General features: G+C 44.0%; 3 protein-coding genes and 1 long non-coding RNA gene across 5 annotated transcripts in view; 3 read left to right on the forward strand and 1 right to left on the reverse strand.

Annotated features, from left to right (window-relative positions):
- Window positions 1-3,700: 3,700 nt before the first annotated feature.
- Ten-a (Tenascin accessory) overlaps window positions 3,701-26,563 on the forward strand; it is a 291,517-nt gene continuing 268,654 nt past the window's right edge. The window contains exon 1 of the mRNA NM_001169259.3: window positions 3,701-4,352. The gene's annotated coding sequence lies outside the window, so the exon portion shown is untranslated. The remainder of the gene's footprint in view (window positions 4,353-26,563) is intronic.
- Window positions 3,701-26,563, forward strand: part of lncRNA:CR43960 (long non-coding RNA:CR43960) — a 72,344-nt gene continuing 49,481 nt past the window's right edge. The window contains exons 1-2 of one of the 2 annotated variants that reach the window (NR_073652.2): window positions 3,701-4,352; window positions 25,734-25,923. This is a non-coding gene — a long non-coding RNA (long non-coding RNA:CR43960). The remainder of the gene's footprint in view (window positions 4,353-25,733; window positions 25,924-26,563) is intronic. The other variant, NR_073650.2, reaches the window with a different exon arrangement.
- On the reverse strand, window positions 15,341-16,638 carry Uch-L5R (Uch-L5-related). The gene has a single exon (NM_132553.1). It carries the CDS (start codon window positions 16,523-16,525, stop codon window positions 15,503-15,505), a length of 1,023 nt encoding a protein of 340 aa, NP_572781.1. The 5' UTR covers window positions 16,526-16,638; the 3' UTR covers window positions 15,341-15,502.
- Window positions 19,798-25,147, forward strand: Muc11A (Mucin 11A). Its single transcript, NM_001298221.1, has 2 exons — window positions 19,798-19,890; window positions 20,376-25,147. The coding sequence occupies exons 1-2, from the start codon at window positions 19,849-19,851 to the stop codon at window positions 24,990-24,992; spliced, it is 4,659 nt and encodes a 1,552-aa protein (NP_001285150.1). The 5' UTR covers window positions 19,798-19,848; the 3' UTR covers window positions 24,993-25,147.

Raw genomic sequence — 26,563 nt, forward strand, 5'->3', positions numbered from 1 at the left:
AACGGCAGCAACGGCAGCCACATCTGCAGCAGCAACTGAAAAAGCAACAGCAAAAGCAGCATCGTGGACTTGCAACATGAGAACCAATTAAAGACATCGTTGGTGTCGACGACGGCGGCGTTGCTGGCAAACGTCAACGTCGAAAACTAATTAGCATAACAAGCGGCAGCAAAGCGAACCGGGGCCCAAACTATGCTCCAAAACCGAACCGGAGACTCGGAACTGGAGACGGCAGCATCGCTGGTCACCAGGCGGCTGGCGAGGCGAAGCAGAAGGATGCGAATGCGGATGCGGATGCGGATGAGGAGGATGGATGCAGCTGGGCCAGGGATGTTTGACGATAAGAGGTGTAAACAGAAAATATCGAAAATATCGTTGGATAGTTATCGAAGTTGCAGCAATGCGGGCGATAACTTGGAGATAAATTGAAAATATCACTCAAATGTAATGTTGGTCACACTGCACTGCGATTTTATGTTTTAAGATTATTATTTTGTTTATTATGAACTTATTAAATCTCGGCCATTAAGCAGGCCAATGTGTGGGCGCCTCAAATCAAAAGTGCGCCCCTGGAGCCACTCACACATGCACATGCACATATACATATACATACATATAAGCAAATACAATTACAAGGCGGTCCGCCCACAACTGCACGTTGCAATCGCTGGCCACGCCCCCCTCCGGACCAACGCCGCCTCCGAATGGCATTAATAAACTGTCGGCATAAATAAAAGGCAACCAAAATGGAGGAGGAAAGTCTTGGCAAATGGGAAATGACATCCCAGTTGGCGGGGAAATGGGAGAGGCTTAGGCGGAGAAAGTGCGGGGAAAGTGGGGAGTTTGGTCAAAGCGTTATGATTTATTCGCTAATGGCACTGAAAAAGAAATCGAAAAAAAATTAAAATAATATTTAGTAAGTACAGCAAGTAGATAATTCTTACTTTAAGCAAATGTTGAGTTAACAAATGAAATTATATTGCTTTTTACATCACGAAAGAGCGAGCATTTCTTTCAGTGTATTTGCCCGCAATGACATCGATGCTGCAATGGCGCTTTCTTCCGGACGCCAGAGTGCACAACTAGCGCCACGATTTTTTGGCTCGACTTGACTTGGTCGGAATAATAAAGGCCATGGCAGTGACGCGTCCTACGAAGCCCGGCTAGCTGTTAGGTTCTTGGCCGGGACTTGAGACTTGGCCTCGATGTTGACTACATCGTCCGCTGCGGCGGCATCGCATGTTTGTGATGGCGACGAGACAGCCAGCGAGACAAGCTCAAAGGGATTAAATTAAAATGTCCTTTGAGTTGTGTTTTAATTACTTCCTCTCTGGCAATGAAAACTGTCTCAGACGCGCCCACTTCCAGCCGCTGGCCACGATTTCGGAGTTTGCCAAAAGTTTCCTGCCGGGTGGGGTGGTGATGGTGTGCGGTAATCAGACATTTGGCTGCAGTGGGATCACTGCAAATTAGGCAGGGATCAGCGCAGGATTTCCGTTTATTGTGAGGCATAGCCCAAAATCGGTTTTCGTATCGGTTGAGTGCGATATGCTTTCTTAAGGATATATATATTTATGTACCCTAGGAAACAGCAAAGTGTTAAATTCAATTGAAGAAATGCTGGCAGAGATGAATACCCAACCAAGATCTGCGAACTGTGGGCAACCGAAAATGGCAGCCTTAATCCTGTATGGAACATTATCGGCTTAACGCTGGGCAGATGATCAAGTGAGTCCTTTTCGCAGTGCCCTTAACCCTTAACCCCACAAAGCCCAGCAAAGCTGCGTCCGTTAATGGCAATATCCGCATCCACATCCGCATTCGCATTGCCATTCGCAGCACGCATAGATACATTTACATCTGTGCTGCATCCGCAAACGTATCTGTAGCCGAAGCTGTAGCGAATGCATCTGTATCTGTATCTGTATGTGTATCTGTATATCTGCAAATGTATCTGGAGCTGCGGCTTTATACCGCCAGCGATGGTTCATTCATTCTTATCAGCGTATGGGGGATTTGTCGCCTTTCAAGACAGACAAACAAATGGCAAATTAATTGCCCGCCCGCCGTCGAGAATGGACCACTTTGGTCTACGAAAAAGGCGGAGTGCCATCGATTGTTTATACGAGTATATTTATTTATTTATACCGCCTTCGATTGGCTACAATTGTCGCTTATCTGCGTGGCGGCGTGGCAGGCGATCTGGGCGCGGATGTCGATGCGGATGTCAATGCGGATCCATGGTTGCCGTGCCATGAATTTCGTACTTTAGTCGCCCGGCGAATGTTTTGCATATCATTCGAATCCGACTCGGCATCGGAATCGGAGTCATCGGGTAGGTGGAATTCGTTCCACGGGGGCTTTGCATACATTTTCCCTGACTCAGCCCGGACAACATATTTTAGGCTCTCCATTTCCATCTCCATCCGCATCCACATCGCCATCGCCATCGCCATCGCCAATCTCCATCTGACTCCGACTTGCTTCCCAATCGCTCCGCCTGTCCCGCTCAGCATGGAATTTATTTGAGCAAATTTACGAATTATTGCCAGTGTCCTTGTTGGAGACGAAGTCGCTATTGTACACTGAAAAACATTAATCTAATAATTCTCTCACAAAAATATTTCTTCTAAATTATAAATAGTAAATGATAAAAAGCTAGTTCATTTTAATAATTTAATATTTTCAGAGACACCATTAATATCCCAAATATTATAAACAAAATATGTCGTTTTCCTTAAAAACCTGTTCTTTTTTCAATTTAATTTACCTCACATATTTTTCGTAATATTTACATTCGAGTTCCGATTTTTCGCAGTGTATCTGGAGACGTTGGACATCTATTACGTTGGCCATTTACATTTCACAATTGCCTTGTTGGCATCTTTTGCCCCGTTTGTTATGGCACTGTTCTGCTTTCTCCGCCGCCTCTCCCTCTCCTCCCCGCTTTCTTCTCACATTTCTTTCGCTTTGTTCTTTCATTTTTTAATGGGCTTTTGAGTGGGCGTGGCCCAAGCAGATTTCGCACGCCGTTCGTGCTGGCCGCACATATCTGTATATATGTATGTATGTGTATACATAACATATGTATGTACATACATATGTATAATGCCTTATGCCCTTTGAATGCTGAGTGGATTTTCGGCCAAATTGAGGACAGATATTACGCGAGGCTTGCATGAATGGCGACGCTTGAAGATTATTAACTTATATGCCCATAAAAAAAGCATATTAATAGGTAATCCAACATGATGCCATCTCAGGATTTAACCATCGTATTACGATCTTGGCTGAAATCGCGCAAAAATGTTCATCAAACTGACTGCAGAGTGCGTCAATTTATAATTTTGATTAATAATTATCAATAGCAATTCTTTTATTAGGAATTATTTGAACTTGTTACTAATTTATTTAAAAAATTACTTCATTTATTTATTTATTTTCCTTAATTACCTTGCACTTGGTGTGTAATTAATAATAAAGTAATAATTTAATTTATTAAAATCCTTTCTTATGTATTTTTTCATTTTTTTTGCTGAGCAAGATCAAATATGAGAGAGCGAGCGCGAAAGCGCAGAGACAGCTTCAAAAGCTCAGCCTTAAAAGTTCAGCAACCGTTATTTTGAAGAGCTTTTAATGCGCTCTTTTTCTATTGCATTGAAAGATCTCTCTCGCTCTTCTTCTTCTTCAGTTCAATTTTTGTTACGACGCGTTGCAGTTGCACTGGAATATCAATTTTAATAATATTAAGTTGTTTCGCGTTGTTAAAGTGTTTCGCAATATGATAATACGAGTTATTAAGTGATCGCGGTGTTGTGTTTTACGCAAACATATAAAATATATGTTAGGCTAGCCAGTTAAATGCAAAAATGCAAATGGCGTTCCGCGTGGTGGTGAAAATGTATGCAAAAATACAAAATGTAATAAAACATTGTTATTTCGCGTTGTTTAAGTGTTCGCAATATGTTAATATAAGTTATTAAGTGATCGTAGTGCTGTGTTTCACGCAAACACATGGAAAATATGTTAAAATTGCCAATTAAATGCAAATATGCAAATGATGCTCCGCGGGGGGAGTGAAAATGCATGCACATATGTATGAATGTAAGAATGTATATATGTATGTACATACAGCGTGGTGGCGTGGAAGTTCAGCATCTTGTGATAATCGGATGAAATTTCTCGCCAGGATTTCGGTCCTTTAAAGTGTTATTAAATCGGTAACTTTTTTTTTGTTTTTTAAGTGATGTTGCAATGTAAGAAAAAGTGTCTAATAATATTTACACACATACATAAATGGCCGAAGAAATTATTAACGCCATAAGAAATCTTAAGTAATTTGAAAACGCAAGGTAAGTGGCTCTTACATAATATTTAATATTGTTATTTATTTGTCATAAATACGCAATAGTATGTTAAAACATTTATTGAGATGCAAATATGTATTTACATTATGATTATCTATAGTATTTAGTAAGCTGCAAACGAGAAACAATTTATGAAAATTTTATCTTTATAGTTTTAAGTATGTTTCGAAAGAATGTTTTAAATGTTTTATAGCGCAAACGTAGCTTGTTTATTGTGAATACAATTGCAGAATGTACGATTATGAAAACGTTGCTTACTTTACATCGACGACTTTAGCCGTTTAACGAGCTCAGTTCTCGATTCAAAGTCGATGATAAGCTGCTTCCCCATTTTTCACGGTACAGTGGCTCTCATGTTTGCCCCGATATCGAAGGATACCGAAGATACCCGGCATAGGCAGGCAATATCTTGCACAACAAGGACATGTACCAATTGGCCCGCCCAAAGGGCTCAGTGGGCTCGGGTGGGTGTGCGGACATGAAAGATGTAAATCAAATCCAGGAAAAATGAGACCAACAAAAGGCGATGAGGGAGAAGGTGGTGGTGGAGGATCAGGTGCCTCGGGTTGGGTGGGGGAGGGGGAGGGGGCGTAGCTGGCGCAGCCAGGACAATTCAATCGAAAGGGCATGGCGGATGACAGGACGAGAGTCCTGCCGCATCCTGGGGGCTAACCCATGGCAATGCCAAAGTCGAGGACACGTCAAGCAGCCAGCTCACTCGATTGAGGGTTCCCAGCTTCCAGGTGGCAATGGGCTATGTGAACAACGGATTTGGATTGGGGACAGGAATTGGGCAAGGGTAAGGTGGTCCTGCCAGAGACTTCTGCGCTTCCGATGGCTCATAGTCAGACAGAGGCACAAACTGCCAATTAACCAAACAAAGAAAGCAACAACAAAAAAATGGCAGAAGGCAAGTGTTAGATTTTCTACGAAACTGGAAATGCTCTTTCCAATAAAATGAGCTGGATTTGGAGTTTTAGGTGCATACAGTTTGGTACTTGTGCGTAAAAAATAATGTAACATTTGTTCATATATTCATATGAATGATTACCATTCGTTGGCATACATACTTAGCCAAGTTTGCATACCCCTCTTAATAGGGCATTTGAAAACAAAACACCCGCAGTTCCGAAAGCGGCGCATTAGAAGGGTCCGCCGGTCCAAGTGGGCAGGATAACAAAAAAAAAAACAACAAAAAGCGAGAAAAAACAATATGAACACGAGACAAGGACTGAACCTGAATTTGTCCTGGCCAGGATACGACTGCGTTGCCTTGCGTTGCGTTGGTGGAATCAATTAAAAATGCTATGATTTTACACTTGATTGCATGCGTTTTGGGTCGTCCAGGCAACGTGGTCAAGAGCCTACTCCACCGTTGGAGTGGGAGCGGATTGAAGGACGCACGATACGGCATACCGTACGGGATTGGGTTGGACTAGACTGGACTGACTGGTCGGGGCTGGGCTCGTTGGATGTGGCATGCACCTGAACTTGCCGCACGTCGGGGACCCTGCGTATTGGGAGTTCATCCGGCATTGACAAACATGCCATACGCTCAATGACTGCTGGCCAAGCAGTCCGTTCCTCCTCCGTCTCGTCGCGGAATCCAAGTGGAATGGACTAAACTGACCCAGAGCAGCTGCCGTCAAGTGGGCAATTAGGCAAAGAGGCAGACTTTGGGAATCGCAGAGGTACGCGAGTCCTGCGAAAGGATAACGAAACCCTCAACCACCAACAACCCACTTATCAATTGATTTATAAAAAATTATTATAGACATTATTATAGCCAATAGCCATTTGGGCTTGTCTTTACTTTGATTGGAAAGCCGGCCATGGCTAAGATAATCTTTCGACACGGCTTTTCACCGGAAAATTCAAAAGATTTTCCTGCATTTTAGATGCATGGGAGACTTCACCGGATGGCAATTAGCATTTCGGTTTTGGTTTCAGTATTTATTTCAGCTTTGCCGCCGGTGTCTATTTGTTTGGTTGGTTTTTTAATCAAAGATTTTAAGCTGTAATTAAGCAGACCAAAAATTGCATGCCATATGTGCGTCTCTTTTCCACATGGCAGCCCTCTCGCTCGCACACACCCACTCACACACAATGGACTTGTTCAGTTGTGCGCTCGTAATACCCCAAAGAATTTAACACATTTTAGTTCAAATTAAATATTTAATGTAACAACAAATTGATATTTGAATTATTAAAATACAAAATAATGCGTCGCCAGAAGCACACACACAAATGCACACTGATCCATACATATGCGTCTGAATGTGTGTGCATATTTATTTTTATCCAACACAATACAGTGCGTACCGTAAGTGTTATGCCATTTAATGGGGGAACCTAATTAGGAGCTTGATAAAAGACAAATAGGAAAAACTTCTATACACAAAAATTTGATTTGTTGATTTGGGTAAAAATGTCACATTATTTCCATTTATGAAGTTTGATTGGAAATTTAATTACGAGCTCAACGAGGTATGTCATTCCACATTCAGACAATTATTTTTTAAGTTATGGCAAAAAAACTGATTATTTGATGACCGAAATTAGGAAAAACGAATTTAGCCAAAAAGTTGATGTCTACAAACGGAATTTTCGTCATAACTTGGCTCAAAATGGTCATATAGATGTAAAAATAACTGTTTTGAGCAGCTAATTACCAGAGCTAACGATCCCTATCACTTTTTGAAGGATTTAGAGAAATTAATTTTTGAGTCAATTTTCGCATTTTTTGTAAGGGGTAACATCATAAAAATTTGCAAAAAATGGCCAAAAAATTTTATTTCTATTTATGAACACAGTTTGATTGGAAATTTAATTACGAGCTCAACGAGGTATGTCATTCCACATTCAGACAATTATTTTTTAAGTTATGGCAAAAAATGATTATTTGATGACCGAAATTAGGAAAAACGGATTTAGCCAAAAAGTTGATATCTACAAACGGAATTTTCGTCATAACTTGGCTCAAAATGGTCATATAGATGTAAAAATAACTGTTTTGAGCAGCTAATTACCAGAGCTAACGATCCCTATCACTTTTTGAAGGATTTAGAGAAATTAATTTTTGAGTCAATTTTCGCATTTTTTGTAAGGGGTAACATCATAAAAATTTGCAAAAAATGGCCAAAAAATTTTATTTCCATCTATGAACACAGTTTGATTGGAAATTTAATTACAAGCTCAACGAGGTATGACATTCCACGTTCAGACAATTATTTTTTAAGTTATGGCAAAAAATGATTATTTGATGACCGAAATTAGGAAAAACGGATTTAGCCAAAAAGTTGATATCTACAAACGGAATTTTCGTCATAACTTGGCTCAAAATGGTCATATAGATGTAAAAATAACTGTTTTGAGCAGCTAATTACCAGAGCTAACGACCCCTATCACTTTTTGAAGGATTTAGAGAAATTAATTTTTGAGTCAATTTTCGCATTTTTTGTAAGGGGTAACATCATAAAAATTTGCAAAAAATGGCCAAAAAATTTTATTTCTATTTATGAACACAGTTTGATTGGAAATTTAATTACGAGCTCAACGAAGTATGACATTCCACATTCAGACAATTATTTTTTAAGTTATGGCAAAAAATTAGAGTAACTTACGGAAAAAAATTGGTTTTCGCAACAACGCGACATTGAAATAAATAAAATTTTGCAAAATAAATTGAAAAATACAAAAAAAATTAAATTTAATTGCCAATCGATGGGGAATTTGAATACGATTTGAACGAGGTATGGCAATACATATTTGGTCAAGTATTTTGGGAAAAATCCAGATTTAAGTACTTGCTCGTACCTACTATATCGAGAACTACAGTCGCGAAACGCACTGCACCCATACATGATTCAGTGAAACGCATTTGCACATGGCCAGGTGGGTTGGCTGCCTGACAGCCGGTCAGTTGGCTGGATTTGTTGTCGGCTGCTGTTGATTTTGCATGGCGGAAATATCAGCGACAAAGTTACCAAAATATTGAAAACAAATAAAATAAAATTTGCATAAATAAATGCTTTTTTGTGTGCATGCCGATATGCACACGCATATTTGTGTGTGTGTGTGTGTATGTTTTAAATCCCTAAAGCACTGGATTCAAATAATAAAAACAGAGCCGACAGCCGTGCAATAGCAACAAATTAACAACAAACATGTCGCCGAGCAGCAAAAAGTCAAAAACATGCCAATTGTTTGTTAAATCCAACTGAGCGATGCTGTGAAATGGGAGTGATGTGTAGGGGGGGGGGGGTATGTATGAAAATGTCCTCTGATGCGATTAAAAGCGAATCTTTTTGGGCATTCCTTTTGTTGGTCTCTCCCAAAAATTCCAATAAGTGTCCATATATATTCATAGATACAAAATGCGTTTATTTTTTTTTGTTATTTTCTGCATTTTTGAGTCCCCGGCCATGACGTTTCATTTATGCATTATTATTAGCCAGGTTTATTGCCAAATACTTACACGCCGTATTAGGCAACTCGAATAATTAATGAGAACGAAAATAAAGTTGAAAACATATTTGTTCACTAGTCGCATTGTTCAATTTGTTCATTTTAATTTATGTACAAGTTGGTGGCTTAGTTTATATTATTGGTTAACCGAAAATATGTTTCAAATTTCCCATAGCCATGTTATATGTCTGCTGCGAATTTATTTATATTTATTTGCATTACTCGGGCCAAAAGGATGCCACCGCATTAAACCTCCAGCGTATTTCATTTAAAAATGTATGCATTTGATTAAAGTACTTTGCTTGATTTTTCATTATTTTCTATGCAAATTGTGTGCCTTCCGCGAAGATTGTTCGATTTCATTGAAATTTAATTTAAGCTTTAATATGTGTTTAAAATTGAATTATTTACAAGTTTATACAAGGTGTAGTTTGGTTTTATTCTTAGTGTTTATAGATTTATTCTTTCCATTTTTCGTAAACTATGAAATGAATATTTGGTTTTTTTGGTGAAAATCTGTAATTAATCTGTAATTTGTATTAGTTTAATTGTTAAATATAAAAACTAAGGGTATATGTATCTACGTTCTAAACCATTTTCGCGTTGATTTAGTACTTTTATCGTTCGGTGGCAATTTTGATTTAAGCGAAAATAAAAATTCCAAATAAAACTGAAACCCGGCCAGATAGGGCTATCTATTGCCTATTTTTTTATTTATTTATTTTTTGATTTTTTGGACACGCATTTCCAATTTCCATTGCCGTGGGCCAATAATTCTTGACCATTCCTCGACTTGGTTTTGATTTCGATTTTAGTTTTTGAAATGGGCGCGTGGAGTATTTGATTTTCCTCTGGCTGGTTGAGCATTAATTTAGTCGAAATAATATATGAAATAAAATAAAAGCAAATAGACTACAAGTGAATAAATAAATAAATCAATTTTACAATTCTGTTGTGCAAACAATAATAATGTATGACAAAATGATTGCAAAATGAATGCGCCCGCATAAAAATAATTTCCCAATTCTCCCAAACCCAGCAATCGATTGTGGATGGTGGGCGAAGATTTTATAAATGTGTTTGTTCTAATATTTAATTAATGTAATTATTCGTTAATGCTCGGTCGGTCGGTCGCTCGTCGTTTTAAAGAGTTTGAATAGTTGAAGCTTATTTTAAATATGATTTTTTTCCTGATGAATATTTCAAATTTTTGTTGCGAGAAAATGGTAAAGTGACATTTTCAGGCTCTGTGAAATGTAAAACAATTCCTCAATCTAAGTGGCTCAATCCAACCAACCACTTCACCTTGTCCCCTTCTTTTTTTCGCATTTTGTTTCCCGGTTTTTTTTTTCTTTTGAGATGTCTTATCAAATCACCTTTTGCCTCTTCGTGTTGGGGCAATGGCAATAATAAAAGGAATGAAAGGAGGGCCAAAAGGAAGTACAACAAAGCAATCGGAAGCAGCGGAAATCAACGGCAAACAAAAGCCAAACACAGTCGCGCTGTGCTGACTGCAGCCAGAAAATGTCCCATTTCCATTTTCATTTCCATTCGAGCAGACCGCCCACCACCCACCACTGCCACCCACTCGCTTTTCCGCCCCACTCCGCGGGGCATTTTCTCCTGTTGCTGCCGCTGACAGTTTTCTTTTGCCCTGACGCTCGGGGAATTTTTCCTCGTTTTGTCTTTTCCTTGGTCGCGTGCGCGCGCGAAAATTAGGAAAATATTGTTTTGCTTGCTTTGCAGCGATTTTCTTTTTTTTCATTTTATTATTTATTTCAGATTTTTTTTTTTTTAATCCAGCATCAAATAAGCGGATTTCAATTTCAATGCCGAATCAAAGTGGCGGCATGTTATTCAGTGGGCTGGCGAGGGGGCGGGGCCGCCGATGTGGGTGGTGTCAGTCACAGGGAGCAAAGAGCCAACTGCAATGTCGCCAGTTTGGCCAAAAGGAAAAACCTATGGCTATTACAAATCCGAAATTCGAGGGATTTACGCATTCAAAGCCAAAATGATCTATGGCGGCAGAGTTAAAGGGAATTAATAATAGTATTTGTTTATAAATAAAACTGCAGATGTTGAAATATTGTAGTATCTGTATCATATTTTAGGATGAATCCATTAGAAGATATTTCATTAGGTTGATTGTCTTAGAACTTCGATTATTAAATTCTATAACTAACGTGGTTTATTAAGCATGTAATTATACTTTTATTAATTAATTTATTTTATTTATTATTTATTCATTCGTTCGCCAAACAAATAATTTTAATACAAATGAATGAATTAAATTGCGTCTTAAGCTTTAAGTAAGTTTTAAAACCAGCCACTGTGACTACTCGCAAGTACTAAAATATTAATTATTTTGCCCGCTATCGATTCGATTGGGGTCTCCTCCTCGTTGGGTCACCATCCCCAGAAGTTCCCTTTTTCTCCACTGTTCTCTACTGACGTTTTTTTTTCTATATTTTCATTTTGCTTGCTGCTTTTATTTGTATTTGATGTAGTGGTTGTTGTAGTTGCGGTTACCGCTTCGGTCTGCTGCTGCTGTTGTTGTTGTTGTTTTAAATCCATTAGGATATGACAACCCCCTGGTTAAATTCAATTAAATTGTTTTCTCTTTGGGTTTACATTTCTTGGCAACTTTATAATTGTTTCATGTGTTTAAACCACTGCCGCCGTCGGAAAAGCCGCCGAGCGAAATGGCGTAAGTGGGAAAGGGACAAAGACTGGTAGCACGCCAGCGCCCAGTTGGAGCAACAGAGATGCAGCACAAGGACATGGGACGGCACAAAGGACAATGGACAAAGGACGATGGGCAACTGGGGACCGAGACGCCGGGACACCGGGACTCCGAGGCGCAAAGCCAAGAAGCACAGCATAAGAAATGTGTACGTACGATTGCCCAAGGTGAAACGGAGCACCAGAATCTGGAGGGGATCGGGCAAGCAGGATGGCTGAATGGAACGAAGTTTTTCAGTAGCCTCAAGAGATTTTCCCCAGCCATTCTTTATTTTCGTTTTACACAATTTTTATTCCTGTGTGTTGTTTCCTTTGCCAGTCATAAGTATACATACATATATAAACCATCCATGCCCTGGGTTCCAAGGATCTGGGCATTCGTTTTGGTCTCTGTTTGCCGTTGTTGTTTCGTGAAATAATCAACGAAAACGAGAAAAAAAATTGAAAGTAAGCAAGAAATAAATAATAAAACAAAGACAGCAGATGCGATTTTCTTTTACCATTTTTTGAATATCCAACACGATCGCCGTTCAGAGCTAATTATAACTAACCCAAACAGATTGTATCAGTAGATTGTTTCAGATATAACGAGCATCTAACAAAATCTAAGAAAAATATAATGTTAGTAATGCTAATGTGTGTCAATTTAAAACAGAACTGTAATTTTTTAAGTTATAATATTATTTACCTATTGATTTTAAGCGTTTTAAAGTGTTTGAGAACTTTAATTGCCTTAAGGTTTTGCTCCCCCACCTTCGGAACTTTTGGTTTGTCACTGAATTTCAGGATTTCGACCCCTCGAACATATTTTCGAGCATTCCATCTTGAACATGTGCTGTTTTTTTATTTTGTTTCACCAACCCCTGTGCTCATCACCCTTGTTCATTTATTTTCCTTTTTTTTTTTTTTTTTTGGACAGTCACAGTCGCCAGTTCGCGAAATCACAGCAGCACACACAACATATCCAAAATGGGGGGGGGGGGGGAAAGATTGAAAATAAGAAACAAGAAACAAAAAACCCTCCGCTGAAGGAGATGGAGTTACAGTTTTACATGTGCTGGAGATGGTGGTGATGGTGATGGTGGTAGTGGTGATGGTGACGTCGACATCACCGGCGGCTGACGGACCAGAAAATAAGCATCCTGGCTCATTCCACGACGCTCCTGGCCACTCCACCTGGCTTGTCCGACTGTTCACCGCCGCTGATGTTGATGTTGATGTTTTTGGCGTGCGGTAAATGGCAAGGCCGAGTCAGCGGTGGTCTCGAACCCACGCCACACACCACATCATCCCATCACATACCATACCATTCCAGCGGAGCGTTTCGTTACTTGGCAGTCACCGCGTAAATGTTACAAATATTTGAAATATTTAAAATGGTACGCACACACAGGACACAAATATGTGTGTGTGTGTGTGTGTGTGCCAACATGTGGGTGGGTGGCCCCAAAACTTTCTCACCGAGACCTTTTTGCATTATTAATGGCAAATTTCAATTAGCCTTTTGAACTAGACGCTGCCAAGCGAGGGGCGATCGAAAAAATGTGCCAAATTCTGAAAATCGGTGTCTAGTTTTCATAGCATTGTGTTCTTTGGTTAGCTAATAAAAAAAAAACCGAAAAATTATACCTATACATATAAATTGGTTTTTTTTATCAAGCATATTCTTAAAATTTTCTAGATTATAAAGTATAGTTTAAGATTCGGGAAACTAGGCAAATGCAACAGCAATTAAACGCCTGCAGTTGCATAATTTGGCATACAAACTTTTGTGACCACCCTCGCTAATGCCAATTTAATGTTTTTGTTTTGTTTGGCATAAAAGTCGAATGCTGTGTGTGTGGGTGAGCACCTGTGGACATATTTCAAAGCTGAGTAGGCAAACGAAGGGGATTCCCCACCTCGGCCACGCCTTCACTTCTTCCGCAAAGGACTTTCCCTTCGATTCACTCGGAAAAATCATTAACTTAGCTACATATTGTTAAAACAGTTTTATAATACGATTATTTATTGGTAATATCTTGTAGAATGTTAATTTCAATTTAGCACAAGTCACAATCGAAAACATTATTTTTTTGTTAAATTTAAATTGCATGTGGATTACATATGCTGTGCAGTTTTTTGCGAGTGCTGGATTTCAGCCTCTATAAACTCCCATGGGCATGTGTGTAAAGGTAAGCACTTCCGCTTCCGCTTTCATGTTGGGCCCTCTTCCACCCCCTCGTTCTCCTCCTCCTCAACCTTCGCCTCCTCCGCTTCCTTTTTGGCCAAAAATATGAAATGAAAGATAAGCAAACCCGAAATCAGCTTCGCACACACACCGCACACACCACAGGCTTCAAATGGTAAAGTTGCCCCACCTTGTTCGCCCGCACAGATCTAAATTATTTAGGGATAATTTGAGTGTGCAGCATTTTTGTTATGATTGCTCTGCTGCACTCATATTTACATATGTCCACGAGCAAGGAAGGAAATGAAAACAGTGTGGAGGAGCAAGTGTAACAAAAGGAAATCCAGCCGAGCGGGCAAAGAGATGGAAAATTGAGCGGGCGGATGTTGAAATGTCTTTTGGTTATTTTGCGGTTTTTTGTACTACATTTTTTCTTTTTATTGTTTTTTTTTTCTTTCTTTTTTTTTGTACTCCTGCTGTCTGTGTGTGCGAATGTGTTTTGCCTTTTATGACAGCCACTTCTCACACCCACTGGCACTTCAATTTTCCCATGTCCTTGCTTTTCTGGCCGTGCCGGGCATTATCCTTTTGACCAGAAGCTTGTCATGCAGTGAAGTCCTGAGTGAAGCAAACCGATACCATTTCATAGCCGTAACCGCAAGTATATTTCAATGACATCCGTTCTGCATCCGGCGAAAAGGAAACTCCGCAAAAATCCATTAACATTTAGTTATGGGTTCAATCTAAATATGGTGGAACTTACCTTGTTTCTATCAACTCATACATTGTTTAAAGTAAAATGTAATTCTTTTTTTTTTTTTGTTGAACTTTCCATCGTCGAAACGCTCTAAAATGGTTTACAGCTTCTGCATCCTCCGCATCGCCCCTCTAGTCCTCGCCCATCATCATGGTTGTCGTCGTCATCTTGTCGTGGTTGAGCGACTCCTGCGGCAAATGAAAATTAGTTGTTTACTCTGTGCAACATAAACAAATAAGCGCAACGTCCACCGTCCAGAATATCCACCAGTTTTTCCCGTCCCAAACGTCATACTCATCCGACTGTTGCAAATGGTAGCTGTAGGTTTTGGACGTCCTCCGTTTGGATTGGGCCCATCGAAGCATTAAAAAGAAATCATTTATCAGAGCTACAGACGGTTTGCAGATGAGGAACCGTCGTGGCTGCAGCAAATGCAAATTGAAAACCGACGACAAGATGTGGGGCAGAGCCTCAAGAATGAGGGGCACTTGCGCCGTACTGTTGTTGCAATCCCAAATGGAAACTGTCATAATTCGCTGTGACAGCACTTGAATGGATACTCAAGGTTGCAATAAATCTGTTCGTGCTATTTGGGAATTTGTTCTTAAAACAGAGACAGTTTATTGCTCCCATTTTGCATACATTTAATGTCGCTGCATAATTATGACTCCCCCTAATCCCTACGAAATCCCCCAATGCGACAAACTGTTCACGAACTCAAGTAGATAACGACGCAATCTTCTCACTTAATCTTGCTGAATCTATTTGTTTGATAAAACGAGAACCGTTGTGAATCAATCATTGATTGATAAATAATGCACTAGACGATATTTATATATATTATATTTCATTTATTTAAATATATATCTTGGAATCTATTAAATCCCGTTCCTAGTTCCATCAAAGTGGAATGTATGGTTCGGTTCCGATTGATCGTTGGTGTGCAGTTCAGAACAGTGGAGTCATTTGGTTTGATATCATGCATGATCTATATTAAGCTTATTGAGGTTGCTGGTCCCTTGTATCTTTGCTCGGCTTACATAGATAAGACCGATCCTTGGCCTTGTCACAAATGGCCATCAATTGGCCAGTCTCGCCCAGCTGCTTTAGTAGCTCAACAATGAAGGGCAGATAATTGTGGCGGCGACGAATGTTCTCCTTGCGATAGCGACGCTTCTTCTCCTTCTCGTGCCTCACATGGGATCTTAGGTTGGCGATCTCCGCCTGACGATCCGCGTGGCTTAGTTGCGATGGTAGGTTGACCAGCATTTGGATCTTCCGCTCGTAGCATCGCTGACGATCCGAGACCAGGGCCATTAGATTGAAGTGGATCTCACCGACGCTGTAGCGTTCCATGCGTGCCTCAATAATCGGTCTGACCACATCCAGCCAGTTCTGTTGCTGGTCGATATCGGCCAGTTCGATGGGACCCTCATGCATTCCGTCCAATTCGAAAAGTTTGCCTTTTATTGGCATAAAGCCCACAAAGTGGTAACAATCATCTTCTATGAAATCCGTGCTCTCTTCAACCACGAAGAGTTCGGGTCGAGCAAATGAATTGTGTACTTTACGGATCTTCTCCTCGTTGGCCAAACGGTGTCCACGGCATTCCGGATCTAGATCCTGGCATAAGTTTCTTAAATCGGTCAAAGTTTGACCCAAATCGATGTCTTCATGCTGTAGATTGAGCAGCAGGCAGAGTAGAGCCTGCGTGGCACAGGCATTCGGTATCACCTGGCGAGCAAAGAAGATATCACTTCTATCCGTGACCACGCGACCAGCGGGCTTGTCATCCAACCATTTGAACAGAAAGATTAGGCCATGGATGGGCTCCAGGTGACGGAAGGCGTCCGCTTTAATGGACCAGATTTCCTCCACCTCGGCACCCGTGCAGCCAAAACCACTAATCATCTCGGTGAAGACACCCGGATCGCTTTCAATCAGGCACCAGTTGTTTGCGGCTGTTGCCTCCTTGGTGGTTAACTCCTCAACGGTTGCTGCTCCAGGATTTTCTGTGTCCATGGCTAAAGAAGTTATAACTTTAAACTAACCTTCTTGTCCTAAAATAAGTGTTTAGTTTTTTTTCACAATCGGAATTTTGGATTTATTCTCCGTTTTTTTTCTTGACACTTGTCATGAACCGTATGATGTACGTATTGACATTCCAACTTGATTAATTGACTGCTGATGATTTTATTTTGCACGCCGAAACACACACGTAAATTGGACGAATTTACAAAATGTAAACGGGTTGAAGGGGGTAAAGGTGGTCCAATTAAAGAAATTTTTCTCAGTGAATTATTAAAAGCTGAAACCATTAAATAATGGTTCCCACCTTATCGTTCTTTCGCATTAATCTTATCAATATCTTTCTTCCAAGAAACACTTTTAAATTTAGAAAGCCCTATTTAATTTTGTTTTTATTTTTAATTGCCCGTCTGAAGATTAAAGCTACATCGCTGGGCAAACTGAGTAAAAAAAAAAAACTTTCCTTTAAATGGCGCCAATTTAGACATTTGGAATTTTTTGAAATTCTTATGTGTGCTCCTCTAATCTTGAAAGCTTAATTGGTTATAGCACCTACGTTCACTTCAAGGAATTCGAACATCGAGTTCAAATATTTTCTAACGACATGCAAAATAAAGCTAGAATTTCTGAGCATCCCCTTCTCATTTTCAGTCATAATTTCGGCCATCTCAGCCATCGAACCGCAATTGGCCAGCCTCGGAATAAATGAAGCCCTAATGAGCCGCAATCGATCAACTTTGCTGATATGTGGCTCACCCTAATGCGTATATATCCTCCTCACTGTCGTGCACACTGTGCATTTGGGCGTGGGAGTCACTGGCTGGTGAAATGGGGGCTACAGGGACGTGGCAAATGGCGTCGCATCGCCAAGGGATTAACAGGCAGTAGCTGGGGCCGCCTGAGGGATAATAAGTGCATTGGAGCATCAAATCAATAAAACGCGCACACTGGCCCACACAAAACACACACACACTCACTCGCATGGGACAGTGGCCATTGGAGCATGGGGCATGGAGCACGGAGCATGGAGCATGGGGCATGTGAGGATTGTGCGGGTCCCTCGCCCCACTGCCACAAAGAATTCGCTGCATCAGTGGCTGCAATTGCGAAACATTGTTAATTTATGCAAATTTAGCCAACGCCGCTCGCTTTGTGAAACGCCAATGAGGCAAGAGAGTCGAGCCGCGACGCGGCGCGGCGAATTGGAAGCCTCCGCAGAGCAGTGCAACCACCAACGGCGTCGTCATAGCCGCGACCGCAGCGCCAACAACATTAACGGAGGAGCTGCAGCTGCAGCTGCCACTGCAAAGGGCGGCGTTCACCGCTGCTCGGGCGCCATCTGCGAAAGGTGGAAACAAAATCGCTGGTCCCATCATCCGGTTGGGCCCTCCGGGTGCCGTTGCATAATTTGACCCACCACCACCTTGGCGTATTTGCATTTGCCTCCATCCACCCATCCAACCATCCATCGCCTAGATCCCGATGGCAACCACAAAGCCTATTTAGGTTTGGGTCCACTCCAAGCCACTGGGTTTCGAGCGAATTAGCACACACCTAGCCAGAAGGTTTCTCATCGATGGCCACTCCAGCAGTCATAATATTAAATACATCTGAACACTGTCCACGCAAAGATTGCAATTTAAATTAAACTAAAATTTATAACTATAACTAACTATAGAAGTAAATAGTAATATAACGGATACATTCAGGTGATAAGTACAGAGTTTTATTGTTTATTTTATAATTTAAAGTCCAAAACAATCTAATAACTGGAGATACACAGGAATTTATGATATCAATATAATTGCAGTGTACACATATTTGATAATACAAATATATGGCTAACTGTATTTATTGTATTGTCTAGACACACGAAAACCGCAATTTGACTGCGCCTGCATTGCATTTACCATTTTTATTTTGTTTTTTATTTTTTCTCTCTTTCAACTCGATATTTCGTTTTTGTTGCACGGCTTAACCGCATTAATGGCAAATAAAAAAAATAAAAAAAAGTAAAGCAAATTCCACTTAATTGTTCAATTTTCATGGAATTCGCCAGTCCAGGCTCAAAGGGCATATGCAATTGGCCAGCGGAGAGGGAAGTTCGAAGTTCAAAGGGTGCCGGTGGTGGGAGTGGGATTCGTGGGATCCATGACAGATGTTGGGCGCACCTTTCGACCTCCGGGTAATAATGTGCACTACAGGTGTGCATTTCATATGGTAATTACGTCTCCGGTGGAAACTTGGATTTCTTAATAGAAAATAATGCTAAGCATGGAACTATTCTCACTTTGGCTTAAATTGGCAATTACAATTACAATTACAATTAATTAATTAACAATATGAAACAACAATGTAACGTTAGCTAAGCTTATGCAAATTTAGCTGGATTACATTGGGAGTGATACTTGAACTCTGGAAAACTCGGCCTGCGATCGTAAATTTCAACGGCCTCCCCCTCCAGTTATACAATATTTTTTGGAATCTGCTCAGAATCTAGACAAGATCTGTCCCAAATGATATGCATTTGGGACAGCTGAAGCGTTATCTTAAAACGATATACAAAAAAAAGGAAAAATACCATGGACATGACCATTTCCCTTTGACTGCGTCATTGGCGAGAAAACTGCACTCTTGAGATTAACCCGTGGGGTTACGCGGTCTGTCGACCCCAAGAATTGGATTGAGTGAAACTTCACGAATATGTATGTATGTATATTCGTATTGCCTGTCTGTAGGTCTGCTCTTTTAATATCTGTGTTATTATGTTTATTTACCTAGCTGGGGGCAAATAAAGCAAAGACTCCAGTCAACGGAAATGCGCAGCCCGCTTTATCAACATTTACGTTGACATTAGTGTTGGCCAAGATTAAGATTACGTATTAAAGAGTCAAAACAAATTGGCCAAAAGAAAATGTTCTAAACGCTAAGATAACAAGTCTGAGTCATTAGAGCAAGTTTATATAGTGCATGGTACATAGATTCATATGGGCTTGATCTCTACTATATCATCTAAAAGTTATAAATTATATATATATATCGCTTATATGCTTGATCATTTGGTTGATATTTTAAACTTTAGATATAACCTGCGCCGCAATACCATAAATTGGTTTAGCCAAAACGTTTATCGGCGAGAGCAAACAAGCGATTATCGCGTATTTGGCCAGCGTCAGCAGAGATTTCGCTCGGGAAGTTGGCAAGATCTGAAGATAGCGAGATTGTTTTTTTTTTTTTTGCATAAAAACCCTGAAGGCTGGCATACTGGGGATAGTAACGATTCTTCATTCGAACCAAAAACACATCCAACGAACACGATGACAACGAACCGATCCACCAGACTACTGGTGTTGCTAGTGGTAATTGCATAATCGCAGCCATCGCGTCATCCAACGATCCAAGTTCAATCGCAACTTGTATCGCAATGGATTTTGTATCCGAACTTTTTACTCGTTTGTTGTTTTTTTTTTTTTTATGCTGTTCTATTTGGTTGTATTTACTGACGAGTTGTATTTTATTGAAATTCAATCGGTGGTTGGTTGGCACTTGGATACGCACAACACACGCCGCGAAATCACGAAATCCCCAAAACTATAAAATGCAACAATCAAAATCGAAACCATAATCGAATCCTTAGCTCCCGGGACTCTTGTTACTTTGGATAACGTTCAAAGCGCTCGGCGATCAATCGAAAGTATCCTATGCAAGTGAAAAGAAATTACAGTGTAATTGTTAAGGTCCCGAGACAAACAGTGCACCGACCCAATCCCATGGAGACCGCATCCCCATTAATACGATCTATAACCCACCACCACACGGTGGGTTCTTTCTTTCTATCCCACAGTTGACCGCCCTGGTGGCCAGCCATCAGGCGCATGCCGCCGCCGTGGGATTGAAGTGCGGTGGTAAGAGCGCCGTCTGCGTGGGACCACTCTCCTATCAGCAGTGCGTTGATGACCTGACCACCGGTCCGGTGGTGCCATGCGCATTGAACACCCGCTGTGTCACCGACGGCCTCGAGATTTGTGTGCCGGTCAAGTCGGCCGCTGAGGCGCCCACGGCGGCTGTCGCCAAGATGGTGACCATCACCGACAGTCCCGTTGTGAGCGAGTCGGCTCCGCTAGTGGATTCCACCAACAGCGGTTCCGGTGTAGAGATCTCCACCGAGGGCGCACCAGCCAGCGCTGTTCCGACTAAGCCATCTATTCCGGTTGAGACCACTCAGGCACCGGTTGAGACCACCCAGATTCCGCTCGAGACCACACAGGTTGCGGTTGAGACCACCCAGATTCCGCTTGAAACCACCCAAGCTTCCGGCGAGACAACTACAGCAGCCATTGAGGAGACTACCACAGGTTCGGAAGCACCACTGGAACCGGAATCGACGGTGCCCAGCGATACAACTCCCGTGGACTCCACATTGGCACCCGGATGGGAAGGCACTTACCCAACCATTGAACCCAACACACCAGCAGAAGATCCCAACGCTCCTGCGGGAACTACTCTTGCTCCTGGCGAAGTCGATCCCAACAGCCCCATTGACCCCAATTCACCTCTGGACCCGAACGCACCAGAAGAATCTACTAACGAACCCGGCTTAGTTGACCCCACCCTACCTGCTGACACAACTACTGCTCCAGATTCCCCTGTTGAAGGATCAAGCGCAGCTCCTGGCACACCGGCTGATGTCACAACTGCCGCTCCTGGTGCTCCAGCTGATGGATCATCTGCCGCTCCTGGTTCTCCAGCTGACGGATCTTCCGCTGCTCCTGGCTCTCCTGCTGATGTCACAACTGCCGCTCCTGGTGCTCCAGCCGATGGATCATCTGCCGCTCCTGGCGCTCCAGCTGACGGATCTTCCGCTGCTCCTGGCTCTCCTGCTGATGTCACAACTGCCGCTCCTGGTGCTCCAGCCGATGGATCATCTGCCGCTCCTGGTTCTCCAGCTGAAGGATCTTCCGCTGCTCCTGGCGCTCCTGCTGATGTCACAACTGCCGCTCCTGGTGCTCCAGCCGATGGATCATCTGCCGCTCCTGGCGCTCCAGCTGACGGATCTTCCGCTGCTCCTGGCTCTCCTGCTGATGTCACAACTGCCGCTCCTGGTGCTCCAGCCGATGGATCATCTGCCGCTCCTGGTTCTCCAGCTGAAGGATCTTCCGCTGCTCCTGGCGCTCCTGCTGATGTCACAACTGCCGCTCCTGGTGCTCCAGCCGATGGATCATCTGCCGCTCCTGGCGCTCCAGCTGACGGATCTTCCGCTGCTCCTGGCTCTCCTGCTGATGTCACAACTGCCGCTCCTGGCGCTCCAGCTGATGGATCATCTGCCGCTCCTGGCGCTCCAGCTGACGGATCTTCCGCTGCTCCTGGCTCTCCTGCTGATGTCACAACTGCCGCTCCTGGTGCTCCAGCCGATGGATCATCTGCCGCTCCTGGTTCTCCAGCTGAAGAATCTTCCGCTGCTCCTGGCTCTCCTGCTGATGTCACAACTGCCGCTCCTGGCGCTCCAGCTGATGGATCATCTGCCGCTCCTGGCGCTCCAGCTGACGGATCTTCCGCTGCTCCTGGCTCTCCTGCTGATGTCACAACTGCCGCTCCTGGTGCTCCAGCCGATGGATCATCTGCCGCTCCTGGTTCTCCAGCTGAAGGATCTTCCGCTGCTCCTGGCGCTCCTGCTGATGTCACAACTGCCGCTCCTGGTGCTCCAGCCGATGGATCATCTGCCGCTCCTGGCGCTCCAGCTGACGGATCTTCCGCTGCTCCTGGCTCTCCTGCTGATGTCACAACTGCCGCTCCTGGTGCTCCAGCCGATGGATCATCTGCCGCTCCTGGCGCTCCAGCTGACGGATCTTCCGCTGCTCCTGGCTCTCCTGCTGATGTCACAACTGCCGCTCCTGGTGCTCCAGCCGATGGATCATCTGCCGCTCCTGGTTCTCCAGCTGAAGGATCTTCCGCTGCTCCTGGCTCTCCTGCTGATGTCACAACTGCCGCTCCTGGCGCTCCAGCTGATGGATCATCTGCCGCTCCTGGCGCTCCAGCTGACGGATCTTCCGCTGCTCCTGGCTCTCCTGCTGATGTCACAACTGCCGCTCCTGGCGCTCCAGCTGACGGATCTTCCGCTGCTCCTGGCTCTCCTGCTGATGTCACAACTGCCGCTCCTGGTGCTCCAGCCGATGGATCATCTGCCGCTCCTGGTTCTCCAGCTGAAGGATCTTCCGCTGCTCCTGGCTCTCCTGCTGATGTCACAACTGCCGCTCCTGGTGCTCCAGCCGATGGATCATCTGCCGCTCCTGGCGCTCCAGCTGACGGATCTTCCGCTGCTCCTGGCTCTCCTGCTGATGTCACAACTGCCGCTCCTGGTGCTCCAGCCGATGGATCATCTGCCGCTCCTGGCGCTCCAGCTGACGGATCTTCCGCTGCTCCTGGCTCTCCTGCTGATGTCACAACTGCCGCTCCTGGCGCTCCAGCTGACGGATCTTCCGCTGCTCCTGGCTCTCCTGCTGATGTCACAACTGCCGCTCCTGGCGCTCCAGCTGACGGATCATCTGCCGCTCCTGGTTCTCCAGCTGAAGGATCTTCCGCTGCTCCTGGCGCTCCTGCTGATGTCACAACTGCCGCTCCTGGTGCTCCAGCCGATGGATCATCTGCCGCTCCTGGCGCTCCAGCTGACGGATCTTCCGCTGCTCCTGGCTCTCCTGCTGATGTCACAACTGCCGCTCCTGGCGCTCCAGCTGATGGATCATCTGCCGCTCCTGGCGCTCCTGCTGATGTCACAACTGCCGCTCCTGGTGCTCCAGCCGATGGATCATCTGCCGCTCCTGGTTCTCCAGCTGAAGGATCTTCCGCTGCTCCTGGCGCTCCTGCTGATGTCACAACTGCCGCTCCTGGTGCTCCAGCCGATGGATCATCTGCCGCTCCTGGCGCTCCAGCTGACGGATCTTCCGCTGCTCCTGGCTCTCCTGCTGATGTCACAACTGCCGCTCCTGGCGCTCCAGCTGACGGATCTTCCGCTGCTCCTGGCTCTCCTGCTGATGTCACAACTGCCGCTCCTGGCGCTCCAGCTGATGGATCTTCTGCCGCTCCTGGTTCTCCTGCTGAAGGATCCCCTCCCGCTGGAGGATCCCCTGCTGGTTCCAATGTCCCCGCTGGTGGAGACCCTGCTGATTCCAATGTCCCCGCTGGTGGAGCCCCTGCTGATTCCAATGTCCCCGCTGGAGGAGCCCCTGCTGATTCCAATGTCCCCGCTGGAGGAGCCCCTGCTGATTCCAATGTCCCCGCTGGAGGAGCCCCTGCTGATGCCAATGTCCCCGCTGGCGGAGCCCCTGCTGATTCCAATGTCCCCGGTGGAGGAGCCCCTGCTGATGCCAATGTCCCCGCTGGTGGAGCCCCTGCTGACTCCAATGTCCCCGCTGGAGGAGCCCCTGCTGGTTCCAATGTCCCCGCTGGAGGAGCCCCTGCTGATTCCAATGTACCCGCTGGAGGAGCCCCTGCTGATTCCAATGTCCCCGCTGGTGGAGCCCCTGCTGGTTCCAATGTTCCCGCTGGTAGCTCCCCTGGATCATCTGTTCTGGGACCAAATCCGCCAGCTGGCTCAGTTGTACCATCGATTCCTGTACTTCCTGGCGGAGCTGGCTCTTGGCCTTGGCATCCTCGACCAAACATTCCAATCGTGCCACCGACCTGGAGGCCCCTGCTTCCTGGACAAAATGGCTCAGGCGCTCCTGGCAGTGGACTAATCAATGGCATCGTCAACCCGCCCCAACGCCCCCATCCCTTCTGGCCCAACTGGCAAAGCTGGGTGAACAGCTGGCGACCAACAAAGCCAGTTCCTAGCACTGAGGCTCCTGTCCAACCGCAGAATCCTCAGCAGCCGCAGAATCCTCAACAGCCTGGAAACAGCAATCCTGAGACCGCCGAAAGCGTAGAGCAAGCTGCTCCAGTACCACCAGCCAATGTACCAGCGTCCAACGAGAATGCCTCCGTTGAGGACAGCAACAAAGCTTCCAGCGAGAAGTCCAAGGACAAGCCAAAGTCCGGTGAGGATCAATCCAAGGAGCAGGAACAGAAGAAGCCCAGCTCTGAGGAGAAAGAGAAGGACAGCAAGGAGAAGAACGACAAGGACAGCAAGGAGAAAAAGGACAACGATAGCAAGGACAAGAAGGACAAGTCCAAGGAGGAGAAGGACAACGAGTCCCAGAAAGACAACGATGGCGACGACGAGCCGAGCTCCAAGGAGAAGAAGCAATACGTCAAGGATCTGATCAAGAAGCTGAAGAAGGGCGACGAGTGCGACGAGGACGACGTCTATCCGGATGTCCGTGATTGCCGCAAATACTACCGTTGCGAGGTCAAGAAGTCCGGCAAGCATAAGTTCGCCCACCTGCGTTGCGACAAGAAGGAGCGATTCGACTGGCTTACCCAGTCCTGTGTGCCCAAGGATGAGGCCCGTTGTCTCGAGAAATAGAACTGGCGTGGGATGCCACAATCAACTGCACTTAAATATTGGCAATGATATTCTATCTCCATTTCCTGGGTCCTATCTAATTTATTGCACTTAAACTTAAATATCTATCATTTTTTGTTTTCCTTAATAAATCTTGAACTTTATGAAAATCTGGCAAATCGATTGTTTCATTTTGGGTTAAATACTCTATCTAGAAGATTTCGTTTCTTTACGATCTTCAAAGATAAAATCGAAATCGAAAAACTCTGGACACTTGCAATGCTTAAACTATTCAAATGCGTTTAATGCACAGCTGTTTTTTGAGTTTCGCCCAGTCATCATTCTTGTTCCTAACAATTTGCTGATTATGCCTCCAATCCTTCTCGATGGCGCATAATGAGTGAAGGAACTTTGGAGGAACAAAGTTTCCGCAGCGCTTCCTTAAAGCATCTCACTTACACTTGCCAACTTTTTTTTTTTTTTTCCTATCTAAATATTTAGTGTAGCATACAATTTTGAAGTGAAATGTAAACAGGAGCAAAAAAGCGCTGAGGGGAAAGTGCATTGGGCTGGCTCCAGTGGAGGCCAAAAGGCAGATATAGCTGAAGCTGGAGCCGGAACTGGAGTCCCTGACCCCCAACTACGGGATACCAGATCCAGTAAAAATAGGGAGATATATATACATATATATATAGATAGAGAGAGAGTGAGGGAGTGAAGCAGAGCAATACACTTAAGTTGATTCGCTGTCATCCATTGCAGCTCATTTATCATTAGACGGAGTCACACAGGACCAGGCCCGGCGACAGTTTCAGTGTCGTCTAAGCAGGGCGAGGACGAGGACGAGGACGGTGAGAAGGATCAACGAGGAGCGGATACATGGGCGCGTCAAGAGCAAGCCCAACACTTTGCCGGGAACGAAAAGCGGGGAGACCACGACAACGACGACAAAGTAATTCAATTTTTATCGTGGGTAATTTTGTAACGAGAAACGAAGCAAGCAAATGCAATGGGTTTGGGGTTTGCAGCTTTACGGGTATATAAATATATATATGTATATATATGTATATAGTTTTGGGGTGTGGGTGTGGGATATAAAGGACCATCGCTGACCGTGCTGATAAGAGCGAGATGGAAATGTTATACAGCCACTGACACGAGAATTGCGGACTGAAACCGAAAGCCAAGGCTTTAACCCTCCGACGACAAAAGAGGCCACAGCCTAAACCTAAACATATCTATATCTAATCTACATCTAAATATAATTCAAAGTTATGAAACAAATATTTCTCGAATATTTAATGATCTAATCGCCGTTAGCCATAGTAATTTAAGCTTAAGCTTACAACAAAATAGACAGCATTTAAGTCAGAGTACTTATAAGTTGAGTGAAATCTTAATTAACGATAAGATCTGAAATTAATTGGCAACGCTAGAGGGTTAAGGACACAGCACGAGTTCGAGGTCGACAAAAAAAAAACAAAAAAAAAAAGGATGAGCTGGCTGGCGAGCTGGTGTCGTGACACGGAGTGGTGCAACGCAATGTGCGACCATACGTTGAAAATTCAATTTGCCTGATGACTTGCTGTGGT

This window comes from Drosophila melanogaster, chromosome X, assembly GCF_000001215.4.
Source record: "Drosophila melanogaster chromosome X".
Taxonomy (NCBI): domain Eukaryota; kingdom Metazoa; phylum Arthropoda; class Insecta; order Diptera; family Drosophilidae; genus Drosophila; species Drosophila melanogaster.

Coding starts and splice junctions, on each gene's coding strand:
- Uch-L5R (NM_132553.1), bottom strand. CDS start 16,525: ATGGACACAGAAAATCCTGGAGCAGCAACCGTTGAGGAGTTAACCACC.
- Muc11A (NM_001298221.1), top strand. CDS start 19,849: ATGACAACGAACCGATCCACCAGACTACTGGTGTTGCTAGTG. Junction 19,891..20,375: donor GACTACTGGTGTTGCTAGTG/GTAATTGCATAA, acceptor TCTATCCCACAG/TTGACCGCCCTGGTGGCCAG.